The sequence below is a fragment of the Delphinus delphis genome, chromosome 15, assembly GCF_949987515.2.
Source record: "Delphinus delphis chromosome 15, mDelDel1.2, whole genome shotgun sequence".
NCBI lineage: Eukaryota > Metazoa > Chordata > Mammalia > Artiodactyla > Delphinidae > Delphinus > Delphinus delphis.
In genome coordinates, this window is record NC_082697.1 from 74,905,502 (window position 1) to 74,918,295 (window position 12,794).

The 12,794-nt window shown below is 53.2% G+C and overlaps 1 protein-coding gene across 2 annotated transcripts in view; it reads right to left on the reverse strand.

Annotated features, from left to right (window-relative positions):
* The window catches only part of GALNT17 (polypeptide N-acetylgalactosaminyltransferase 17), a 450,254-nt gene extending 438,137 nt beyond the window's left edge, over positions 1-12,117 (reverse strand). For both annotated transcript variants that reach the window (XM_060032206.1, XM_060032205.1), the window contains exon 1: positions 10,689-12,117. In XM_060032206.1, the coding sequence (XP_059888189.1) occupies positions 10,689-10,926 (238 nt within the window). In that variant the 5' untranslated portion in view covers positions 10,927-12,117. The remainder of the gene's footprint in view (positions 1-10,688) is intronic.
* Positions 12,118-12,794: the final 677 nt, after the last annotated feature.

A 12,794-nucleotide genomic window follows, 5' to 3' on the forward strand; every position in this document is an offset into this window, starting at 1 on the left:
TGACACAAACAGTTTGAGAGATATAACATGTTCTTGGATTGGAAGGATGAATACTGTGAAAATGACTATACTACCCAAAGCAATCTACAGATTCAATGCAATCCCTATCAAATTACCAATGGCATTTTTTATAAAACTAGAACAAAAAATATTAAAATTTGTATGGAGACACAAAAGACCCCGAATAGCCAAAGCAATCTTGAGGAAAAAAACAGAGCTGGAGGAATCAGACTCCCTGACTTCAGACTATACTACAAAGCTACAGTAATCAAGACAATATGGTACTGGCACAAAAACAGAAATACAGATCAACGGAAAAGGATAGAAAGCCCAGAGATAAACCCATGCACATATGGTCAACTAATCTATGACAAAGGAGGCAAGGATATACAATGGAGAAAAGACAGTCTCTTCAATAAGTGGTACTGGGAAAACTGGACAGCTACGTGTAAAAGAATGAAATTAGAACACTCCCTAACACCATACACAAAAAGAAACTCAAAATGGATTAGAGACCTAAATGTAAGACCGGACACTATAAAACTCTTAGAGGAAAACATAGGAAGAACACTCTTTGAAATAAATCACAGCAAGATCTTTTGTGATCCACCTCTTAGTGTAATGGAAATAAAAACAAAAGTAAACAAATGTGACCTAATGAAACTTAAAAGCTTTTGCAAAGCAAAGGAAACTATAAACAAGACGAAAAGACAATCCTCAGAATGGGAGAAAATATTTGCAAATGAATCAACAGACAAAGGATTAATCTCCAAAATGCATAAACAGCTCATGCAGCTCAATATTAAAAAAACAAACAACCCAATCCAAAAATGGGCAGAAGACCTAAATAGACATTTCTCCAAAGAAGGTACACAAATGGCCAAGAGGCACATGAAAAGCTGCTCAACATCACTAATTATTAGAGAAATGCAAATCAAAACTACAATGAGGCATCACCTCACACCAGTCAGAATGGGCATCATCAGAAAATCTACAAACAACAAATGCTGGAGAGGGTGTGGAGAAAAGGGAACCCTCTTGCACTGTTGGTGGGAATGTAAATTGATGCAGCCACTATGGAGAACAGTAGGGAGGTTCCTTAAAAAACTAAAAGTAGAATTACCATATGACCCAGCAATCCCACTACTGGGCATATACCCAGAGAAAACCGTCATTCAAAAGACACATGCGCCCTAATGTTCACTGCAGCACTATTTACAATAGCCAGGACATGGAAGCAACCTAAATGTCCATCAACAGACGAATGGATAAAGAAGATGTGGTACATATATACAATGGAATATTACTCAGCCATAAAAAGGAATGAAATTGGGTCATTTGTAGAGACGTGGATGGATCTAGAGGCTGTCAGACAGAGTGAAGTAAGTCAGAAAGAGAAAAACAAATACTGTATATTAACACATATATGTGGAACCTAGAGAAATAGTACAGATGAACCGGTTAGCAGGGCAGAAATTGAGACACAGATGTAGAGAACAAATGTATGGACACCAAGGGGGAAAGTGTGTGTGTGGGGGGTGAATTGGGTGATTGGGATTGACACATATACACTAATATGTATAAAATAGATAATTAATAAGAACCTACTGTATAAAAAATAAATAAATAAAATAAAATTCAAAAAAATAAAAGCAGACCCATACAGAGTACAATCAGAGCCCAGAAGAAGGAACAATTAATTCCAAAAAAGTGGCAGGGAAGGTTTCGGGGAATAAACGGCTTCTGAATTGGTCTTGGAGAATGCATGAGATTTTAATAGGATGGGGTGGGTGGAAGGGGGTATTATTCAAAATCTGAGAGTTAAAAGACCCTAAAGTCACGTCGCTTTTATTTATACACTTTGGTCCCTAGAAATACAGAGAGCTACAACCTGGTCTCCTGACTGTTCCTCACACTTTCTACCAGGGAGGTACAGCGCCTAACAAGCCACGTGTGACCACAAGACACCCCTCAGTAAACACTAATCACACGATTAGCCATTGTGTTGGAGGCAGGGATGGTAGGAGGCTCTTCTGGAACCTTGCTCCCTATTAACTGTCAGCACGCTCGTTTGTTGGCGTGTGGCTGTTGGCCGCCTGTAATTACGGCCGCGGTTTATTACTCATGCATGGCAAGGCTGAGGCTCTGCAGTTAGCCATGACAGGGACATTATTAAAAGGGAAAACTTCTCTATCAGTGGCTAAACCAATTGTCATCCACATGTCAAGCAGTCTAAAGACCTGCGAGGGGTAATAACGAAGGCAGAGGAAGGTCTTTCAACCAAGTGAGTCCTGCATCTTTTTTTTAAGTGCACCCTGCATTCGGAAATGCTTTCCCTGCTGAGGGAGATCTTGTCCCCATTGTCAAAGGTCACCCTGTGGGGAGTTGGCTCTCCTGATCTTCTGAGTTCCATCATCTGGTCCCCTCGGCAGAGGAAGCAGGTCCTACCCTGCAACACGGCACTCCAGCTGGATCCATGAAATGCAAGAGGACCCAGATGCCTGGCGGTGGTCTCAGAAGGCAGACTGTGGGGACTGTGGCTGCAACAGCCACAGTTGGGATAAAGCCTGCAGGCAGTGGGCTGCTGCCACGGCAGCTGGAGTGGACAGGCTTCTGTGTCATCTGAGAGCAGCAGCGGGGGACGGGCGGGAGGAGACAGGTTTGCAGCAGAGAACTCCTCCCATCCATCACTGCCTCCCACAGAATCCCTCCAGCCCAGCCCACTTCCTCTGGCTCAGGAAGGAATGGGGGACAGAAAGGGAGACCTATCATCAGGTGCTAGACAAGCTCAGGGTCAAGCTAAGACTGCAGAGTGTGCATCGTAAGGGCGCCAACCCCCGCCATGGTGGGTCTTTCCTTGGGACTCAGCCGATCCGGGACTAGAGGGTCACGGGGTGGATAGAGGAGAGGACAGGGGTGGACAGAGGTGAGGACCCTGGAGGAGCTGGGAAAAGAACTCCCGACAGGCTCACCATGGGAGGGGCTGTCCAGGCTGGATGTGGAAGGATGGAGCCACAGGGAGGGAGAGAAAGGGGCATGGCTGGGGGCTGAGTACACCTCAGTGAAGCTGGGGGTCCGGTGGGGAGCACCCAGGTCAGAGTGCTGAGGGCTGATTCAGATTTCCCAAAGGGAGCAACTCCAGATGCTGACTCTTAGCTGAGGATGTGGTCAAGGAGGGGTTCTGAGGTGAGGGGCACCTGGCATCACTGAGGATTGGAGGGCTGGTTGAGCCCTGAACCAGAGGCATGGCTGGCTCAGCGATGCCAGCATCTTCCACCCACTACTGGATTCTAACCCACTTTCCCGCCTATTCGCGCACACACTAAACCCCAACGCAGCGTCAGTCCCCTTACATCAGTGCAGTGACCTGTCACCCAACGGCTCCCCACGTCTACAGAACTACATCCAAACCAGCCTGAGACTGAAGCCTGGCTGGGTCCAGCCTCCACTTAGTCCTCTCAACAAGTTCCACTTGTTCCTGTGTCCTCACACACATCTCTGCCTCTACCCATCCCCCTTGCCAGTTGCCCTGCAGATTCCCAGTCCTGGGCCCTGACCATCTTCTATGATTTGCTTCCACATCAGGTCCCCAGGTGGTGTCACTGCCTGGGTCCTCTGTTCCAGGTGTTAAAACTTCTGAGTTCTGTCGTTCTTGTTCAACAGACGTTGGTCAAGAACCTCCTGTTTGCCAGGTCAAGTCTCAGCACCCCCATACTCATTTAATATTCCTCTGAGATCTCACATATACCTGGTAAAACAACAAACGCATCCTTCCAACTGGACCACAGATGTCTAAGTATGTGTGGCATCTGCACCTCTCTGTATCCTGGCATCTAGCCTACACCCAGCAGTGAGGAAGTGCTCACAAACACATGGAAATGACCAACATTTCTGTGACGGGATTTGACATGCAGAGGCTACCATTTCCTCTCCCCAGCCTCAAGAGTGGTCAGCCAAAGACACCATCATTCTAAGCAGAAGACGGAGAGGAAGAAAGGAGGAGGAAAGAAACAGATTTCAGCCTCAGACAAACGCATGGAAGAGAGAAGGATCCCACGTTAATTCAGAGTCTAAGCAACTTTGAGGGAAAAGGACCTCCCTCGCCCCGTCTTGAGATTTACATCTCAGGTAACGACGACCACACACTGCCTCAATGTAGCACAACGGTTCATGCATTCATTCCCGAAATGTCTGCTGAGCACCTACTCCGGGCCAGGGCAGTTCTCAGCATCAGAGAGACGACGGGGGGCGAGCAAGCAAGATCCCTTCCTTCAAAGAGTGAGCATTCTCCCAGCCGCCACGCATCAGGCCCCGTGGCTCACGCTGTACATCTTGAATCCCAATTCATCCTGACTCACAGCGACCCCATTTCACAGCTGAGAGGTGGGGAGGCTGGCCCAAGGTCACACAGCTAATAAGTGACAGAACCAGAAATCAAACCTAGTCTGCCTGCCACCCAAGAGGACACCCCTTCTTCCAATATTCTATTCTTTTTTTTTTTTTTTTTGTCTGCATTGGGTCTTCATTGCTGCACGCGGGATTTCTCTAGTTGTGATGAGCACGGGCTACTCTTCATTGCGGTGCACAGGCTTCTCATTGCGGTGGCTTCTCTTGTTGCGGAGCACAGGCTCTAGGCGCACAGGCTTCAGTAGTTGTGGCACGTGGGCTCAGTAGTTGTGGCGCACGGGCTCTAGAGCGCAGGTTCAGTAGTTGTGGCGCACGGGCTTAGTTGCTCCACGGCATGTGGGATCTTCCCGGACCAGGGCTCGAACCCGTGTCCCCTGCATTGGCAGGCGGATTCTTAACCACTGTGCCACCAGGGAAGTCCCAATATTCTATTCTTAAAGGCTCAGAGGTTTCTGATCTTAGGTGTTTCTTCACTCAACTTGGGCTTCACTGCACCCACATTCCACCTCCCCGTTGTCACTCTTAGCTCTAATTACAGAGCCTTCTTCCCGTCCACAAAGGACACTCCCGATTTGGCAACAGCAAAGGTCAGGTGTTGGAGTTCTTCCTCGAGAATGACACTGGTGGCCTCTCCCCGCTACCTCTGGGCCGGGCAGGCGGCAGGTGCCCCCGCTGGCAGGGTGCCTGTCACACACACTGGCCAACACAGATGCGCCTGTATCTGAGGGTTTTCCAAGAACTGGGCTCCCCATCTCTCCAGGAGCCACCAGATGTGATCAGTCCATCGGAGGTAAAAGAAGTGAGCGTCCCTCCGGCGCCCAGGCTCTGGCTCTGCTGACCAGGCTTCCACACACCTGAGCCCCTGCCAGCCACCAGGCCCTGAGGAAGGTCTGCACGCAACACCTAAGGCTCGCATTGCCCTGGTTTCCTTCTGATGCTCACTCCAAGGAGGGATTTTAATACAAACATACACCCTCTGCCCTCTTCCCCTTTACCTCCTTCCCATTGGAAACGCTGGTACATTCCGGCTCAATAGTCTATATAAGCATATGTATATTCCAGGGAAGAGGAAACAGCTCAGGGCCAGCTCTGGCATCCAGGAAGAGATGCTTTCAACACACGATCCCTCTCCTTCTGGCGCCAACTGGGAGGCCCACAGAGCACATCTCTGCCTCTGTCCCTCTGCACCAACTCACTCTCCCCGCCTGGTGGGCGTGGCTGATGAGGCAGGCTGGGTGGGCTGCACGTGGGTTGTTTGGGAACGTGCTGGTTTTCTACAACTCCGACTCCAGCTTCATCTGCCTGTGTGGCTTGGAGGCAGGACTGGGCTGGGTAATTTTGACTTCTCTCCATGCCCGCAAAGATATTCAATTTCTTCGAGCAACCCTACTTCTATTCAATATCCTTCTGAAAACTAAATTTGGAACCTAACCTCAATCGACTGCATTTCCTCTTATGACAGCGGGGCCCGGGGTTTACTGGACGAAGCAGCCACACGTGCCCCTGTGATTCACCGCACGGGGGTGCAGGTGAGGGACGGGGTCACCAGCCAGAGCTCGGGGCTTGCATGGGGCACAGGACCTTCACGCTGCCTGCCCCATCAAGGGGATGCTGGACCTGGGAAAGGTACCGTGATATTCAGGAATCTTGACTCTGCCCCTCGCTTGCTGTGTCATCCCAGCTAAGTGACACAGTATCTCTGTGTCTCACTTTTCTCAGCTCTAAAATGAGAGAAACCAGTAACTTCCTCAGAAGGTAACAGACAGCCAAAAGCCCTGTACAGAGTTACACGGGAATTCTAACAAGAAATCTATCCCTGTGTCCATTTTCCTTATGCCAGTACAAAACCACGATTTAAAAAAGAAAAATTTAACACGGTATTATTTTCTTCTGTATAATCGTTTTGCATTTTCCAAAATTTCCACAATAAAACATGAATTAATTTCATTCTAGAGAGAGAAAGGAACATAAAACCATCATGATAAAATCACACATTCAAAGGAAACATACTGAAACGTGCTGGTCCCTAACCTGGGAACTGCTTCACTTCCAGGGTCCTCCCAAGGGTCTGATGCTCATTAGTCAGGATCTGGTGAAGGACCAGAGCAGCCTCAAGATGGCACAGGCAAGACGGCGGGGACAGGACGGCACAGGCAAGATGGCGGGGACAGGATGGTACAGGCAAGATGGCTACCTCACACTCAGTCCCCCCAGCTAAGTCTTCCCAACTCATTCCCCTCACCACATCCACCCAACCCAATCCAGCCTTTACAATGTCAAGGTTATTTCCTCTGTGGCTATCATTTACCTCCTAAAACTAGCTCCCATCCGATTAATCAACCAATACACCTTTGGTGCCCACATTATGTACAAGGTGCTGTGACACATGTTGAAGGATGGAGGTGGTATTAAATAACCCAATATATGGTTCGAGACCTTAAAAAGCCTGCAGTCCAGTTCTGCACTCAAAAGATAAAGCCATCGAGGCACAAAAGTCAAAGCCATGGGTGCAAATGGACACAGACAAGAAAGCTTCAAGCACCCTGGAGCAGGGAGAGCTCAGACCGTGTGGCTTCGCACCACTGCCCACCCCCAGGTGGTGACCTTGAGCCAAGCTTTAAAGGATGGATGGATGCAGAAAGGAGGCGGGGAGAGCAAACCAGGACAGCTAGCACTTCTCAAAGACGGGGGCTGAAACATGGAGGCTACATCGTAAGACAAATGCAGGGTTATTTCAGCAAGTAGATCAGTCTTGCTCGAAGAGGCCGAGGCACTGGGCCAGGGCGGGAACATGGGGTGGGGTTGGGGGGGGGGGGGGCGGGCGGCGGGCCTGACTGTCAGCCTCCAGGTTTGACCATGGTTCCTTAGGAAACACAAAACCACCGGAAGGTCTTGGGCCCTTTGGAACCGGTGCTTTCCACGCAGACAGCTGGAAACACAGAAAGGAGGGGCGGCAGGGCCCTGGGTTAAAGGGTCCTGCAGCAACAGTGAGGGGGCAGCAGACGCAGCCTCACGGAAAGAATGGAAGGGCAGGTGCAAGAGAGTCTGGAGGGACAAAAATGAACTCATCTCTGTGTACTTTCCCCTCCATACCAGCTTTTCCACTTTCCCTTTCAAGTGTCCTTTTCAGCCTATATTAAGAAAAACAAAACCATAAAAACGTGTAACTGATTTTCAAAAGGCAGGCACTGAGAGTCTTAGCGGAGAGGCCAGTTCTGAGGAAGTCTGGGTCATCCCTGGCCCCCCCAGTGCAGGGGCCCCTCTCAGGACACCCAAGGAAACGTTCCAGGAGTGAGAGAACACTGGAGATGGCTGTGCTGTGTCCCTCCTGCTTGAATTTCATAAGGGTCCACTGGAAAGGTCTGAGAAATCGGAGGCATCATTGAAACACCAGCTCCCACTTGGTACCCAAGGGGCTGGACCCAAGTGGCTCTGTTCCTCCTATGTGCCCAGTGCCGGGCTCTCTCGAGCCCTCCATTAATCCCTGAGGAATAAAGAGCACCAAGGTCAAGGTTACCTTCTCCTCCTTCAGTAGCAAGAGGTGGAGACAGGCTGCAGAGCCAGTGGACACGGGAATCCAGGTCCCATCTCCCAGGCACTCTCCCGCCACAGCAGGAGACCCCGGCAGGCCTGCGGTATCAACAGGTGGGGCACGCTTTACCCAAATCCAGCACAGGCAGAGGATGGAGCGCTGGGGGGTGGGGTGGAGATCACGAGGGTCGTTACAAATGACACTGGCCAGCCAGGAAGAGAACAGCTACCTTAGTTACAGCCTGAATTCCCGGCTTGCCCAGGAAAAGTTCTCAACCCAGCCTTCCTCAGAGACTGCAGGTAAAGAAAACTCATCTTCCCACCCCACCACACCCAACCCAACCCAACCCAACCCAAGCAGTCCCAAGTGGAGGACAGCCCCAAACCCCCAGGGAATCGCTTACCAGGCAGGGGAGTATACAAGGAAAGAAGCCGAACCCCAGCCCATCTGAAGCAAACTCACAGCTTCCCAGAAGTCCCCACCCCCACTCCAACCAACAGGCAAATGGATTTTCCTCTTTACTCCGCCTGGCATAGGCAGTAGAGGGCACTGGGCCATGGTCCAGGCCACAAGCTTGTCGGAGATGCAAAGTCTCGGGTCCCCACCCAGATCTACTTAATCTGAGATTCTTCGGTTGGGCCTAGAAATCTGCATCTTAACAGGCCCTCCACGTGACCCTGACACACGCCAAAGGTTGAGACACGCCAGTGCAGCAGCTGAGAACCTCAATCCTGGCACCAGACTGTCCAAGTTCAATTCCCAGCTCTGTCATCCCCTAGCTGGGTGGCTGTGAGCAAGCTACTTAGGGGGAAGTATCAGCACCCATCTCCTAGGGTTGCTGGAAAGACAACGAGTCCCTGCGTCTTAGTGGCACTTAGTAAATACCCTTTAGAATTTTATTATTCTTATTTGGGGCACTGGGTGGGCGGGGGTATATAATATTTCATTTCCTAATTGAAACGACTTGTGTCCCTGGGTACAGCCTGACACTTGACGGAACCAGCTATCTTGCACTCTCTCTTTTGGGTCTTAAGGATTGGTCTACGGCACAGATCTGTGTAAAATAATAAGGCCCATCCCATAAGCATCTAATTCCTCCAGAGATGAACTGTGGGCTTTTGTTTCATTCTGTGCCTTGGTTCTCCAACACTCAGGAGAAGAGCTCCCACAAGAACCCCACGGGGGACACCTACAGCCAGGCCACACCTACAGCTGGGCCCCGCTACCTACAAGGGGTCAGTGGGATTGCAGCGTCCCACTGCAGATACAAGTTCAAGGTATCCCCCGGATACTTGCTGAATGATATCAAGAAAACCAAGGGGTCCTTTCAGAGGGTGCTTGGAAATCTGACCCCCTCCCACCAGGAAGGACCCAGAGGGAGCGCTGGAAAGCAGAAAGAAGACAATATGGTGACACCCTTCGCCCTGCCTGCCACTGGACTGGTTTCTTGCTGCAAATGCAGGTAGGACAGTAGCTGAGTCAGGTCTTACTAATGCAGAACCTTCTTGTAATCAAAATGAATACTCCTTATACCTAGGAGGAGACAGTAGATAGAAGTTGTCAAGAACACAGGCTCTTTGGTCAACCAGACATGGGGTTCTGACTCCAGACTCTACCACTTACTAGCAGCAGGACATCAGGCAACTCAGTTAACCCCTCCAAGCCTCCTTTTCTTATTTCTGATATGGGGAAAGGAAAGAACCACCCTGGACTGATGTGACCACTCAGCGAGATAACGCACTTGGAACAGTCTTGGCACTGTGTCTGGCACAATAACAATTCCACCACTAATTATTATCATTATTTTTATGACTATCAGTAGCTCCGGAATTACCATGAGGACATGAGTTAGAAGCTCAGCAAGGGAGGTGGTAGCCTTGACTCTGACTTGGATACCAGTCACATGGACCCTGGAGAGCTGTCCATACTCAACTGAGTAATACTCTGATTTTGGGGGCAGCAAATGTCCAATGAGCCATCAGTTCCTGGACCAGATGTGACCAGGGTATATTAAAAGTCTCCCTCTTCTCCTGAAGCGCTGAGGAGAACGTTTTATAGGGGACAGACTCTGACAACTATCACTGATTGGATGGTACACCTCTCTTTGCTACACTCTCTGAAATCCTGCTTCCCCAACCCACCTCAAACTTTAACAATTGCCCTCGGGCAGCTCTCTCGGGAGAATCCGAGCGTGTCTTTAATAGCAGGTTCTCCAAGGCAGCTGCGGGAAGGGAGGAGTCCTCACTGCTAGCCTGCAGCCCGCCTCCTAGACAGATAACATTCCTCCAACCTACTACCGAAGCGCGTTAGCGCCAGACCTGAGGCCTTGACTTTTGCAGACATTTAAGCAGGCCAATGTCCCTCCCCTGTCCGACCCCACCAAACGCTAAGCTGTAAGAGCTCTTTCCTCCCTTAAGTCGCCTGCGCCTCCAGTCCCATTTGGCCGCACGTCTACTTTCCGCACTTGGGCCGGAGCGGCCAGGTAATCATTCCTGCACGCAGAGACCGGGAGCCAGCTGTGCTGACGTGTTTCCACGATAAAAGCAAACTTACAGCTGGAGAACAGAAAAGAAACGGGTAATTCTTTCCAGGAGCCCTGGCCTCCTGGCCGAGACTGGGCAGGAAGAGTAAAAGGGCGCGGGGGAGCCAGGAGGCGCTTGCCTCCCGCACCGCGCGCAGGGCCTCCGGGGGAAACCCGGTGCCCGGCCCGCCCGCGCCGAGCCCCGTGGGCAACCGCGCGCGTCCTTACCATTCAGTTGCCGGTAAACAATGTCCTCGAGCAGCGAGAGGCGCTTCAGGACCGCATCCTGTATGGGGCTGGCGCTCTGCGCGCTGAGGTTGGCCGCCTCGGCGCGCGGCCGAATCTCGTGGAAGGCGTCTCCGCTGCGCACAGAGATGGGCCGACACTTGGCCAGGAAGAGCACGAAGCCGGCCACCGCGATCAAGTTCAACACCAACAGCACTTTGACTCTTCTCAGTGAAGCCATCAAACACGCCCGGTCGGCCCTCGCCCCGGACCCGCGCCCCCTCGGGCTCCGGCGAGGCGCGGGGCAGCCGGGGGCCGTGCGAGCCTCGCGCTCCGGACGTCTGGCGAGGATCCCAGCCGCTCCCGGCCCCACGGCACGGCGGCTAGAGCAGCGGAGACGGTTGGGAGGTCCGGGCGGTCGCGGGGAGAGCTAGATGGCTCACACTGGAGGCTTCGGTCTGCAGAAGTGCTCCCAGAGATGATGCCTGCTCAGTCCACGGCGCGCGGCCCCTAGCAGGCGCCTCGGCTTCTTGCCGAAGGGCCGGGGGTCTCTCCTCTGCACCACCAAGTGGTTCGCCGCTGGACCTTGGGTCACCGGGAGCGGGGCTGCCAGCGCAGCGGACCCCCGGGGCCCGCGGGCCGGCAGGCGGGGCTGCCCCGGCGCCGCAGCAGGAGCGGCGCGCAGGTGCCGGGCTCAGGGTTCGCCGCCCGCCCGCGGAGGAGCGCGCCGCGCCTCGGGCCGCACAGCCACAACCCTAGTCCGCAGGCAGCCGTCGTGGCGCGTGCCCCGCGGTCTTCAGCCGAGGACCGGCTCCCCGGGGCGAGCGCCTTTGTTCCGCTCACCGACCCGCTCCATCGCGCCGAGCTGAGGAAAAACCCGCGCCCAGGGCCCGCATCCTCGCGGCTCCGCAGTCACACTCAAGTCTCGATTACTCTCAAAGTGGGGGCAGCACTAGGGGGCGGGCGAAGGGGCAGAGCGCAACGTCCTCTCCGCCCCTCGCGCCAGGGGACACCCCACCCCGCCGCCAAACTCAACAGCGCGCACAGCGCCGCGGGCTCCCGGACACGTTCCAAGTCCCGAGCCCACGCAGCGAGTCTTCTGGGCCTGCCGGTCACGCCGGCCTCTCTCCGAGCTGGCGCGTTGGGAGGCTAGCCGGAAGGAGTAGTCGGACCTCAAAAGTCACAGCAGTTCTGTAACCCCCTCCACGAACGTCGCGGGGAGCGCGGAGAGGAGGGACGCGCGCCGTCGCACCCTCCACTCGCCAGAACAGGCGGCGCTGCTCTTCCCGCGCCCCAAGGAGCCAAACGCCGAGTCTTCTAATTGGCGGACGCGGTAATACCGCCGCTGCGGCAAGGAGAGCCCACACTGCCCCGGGGCGCGAGAGCCCGGAGGGGAAGCGCAGGTGGCGGCGGAGGGCGGGGCGCGGCCCGAGAGGACCGGCTGCAGCGCCAGCTCCTCCTCCGCCGCTGCTGGCCACCCCTCTCCCCGCCAGCCAGTCGGCCACCGCCGCCCGCAGGCTGCTGGACGCACAGCTCCCCGGCTCGCCGGCTCTTGCGCGTGCACCCGGAAAGGCTGGGGGCGCCTGGAGAGTGCGGACCGTGCGGGATGGGGGCAGTCAAGTCATGCTGACGGCTGCCGCGTTGGAGGGACCCTTTGGTTCTCAGCACTCCCCGAGCGGGCGGGTTTGTTCCATCCTGGTTGGCGATGAAGACATCCCTTTCTGTGCTCGCAGCTCCGCTTTGCGTGGCCAGGAATGGCTAGAGGGAAAATCTGGCCTGGAGACTCGGATTCTGTTACTTTGGGAGCCAGGCCGAGCGTTAGTGGGCTGGGTGGGTTCCCTCCGTGTGAGAATTCTCATCGTACAGGTTACAGTTTCTGTGTCCACTCCCACCTCTGTGCGAATTTTATCGTAAGAACAATATTTTGTCTCTTGGATTTCCGAAATCTCTTCCTCTTCCCAAAGCCAGGAGCTCCAAATGCTGGAATACAAAACCCCGCGTTGATCCATTTAATTCCTTGGGCCTGAAGCAAGAAATAAGGCTGCCAACTAAAAAAGATCGGGCAGCGAAGCCCAATAAATCTGGTGGTCTCCACCTTACCATTTCGAT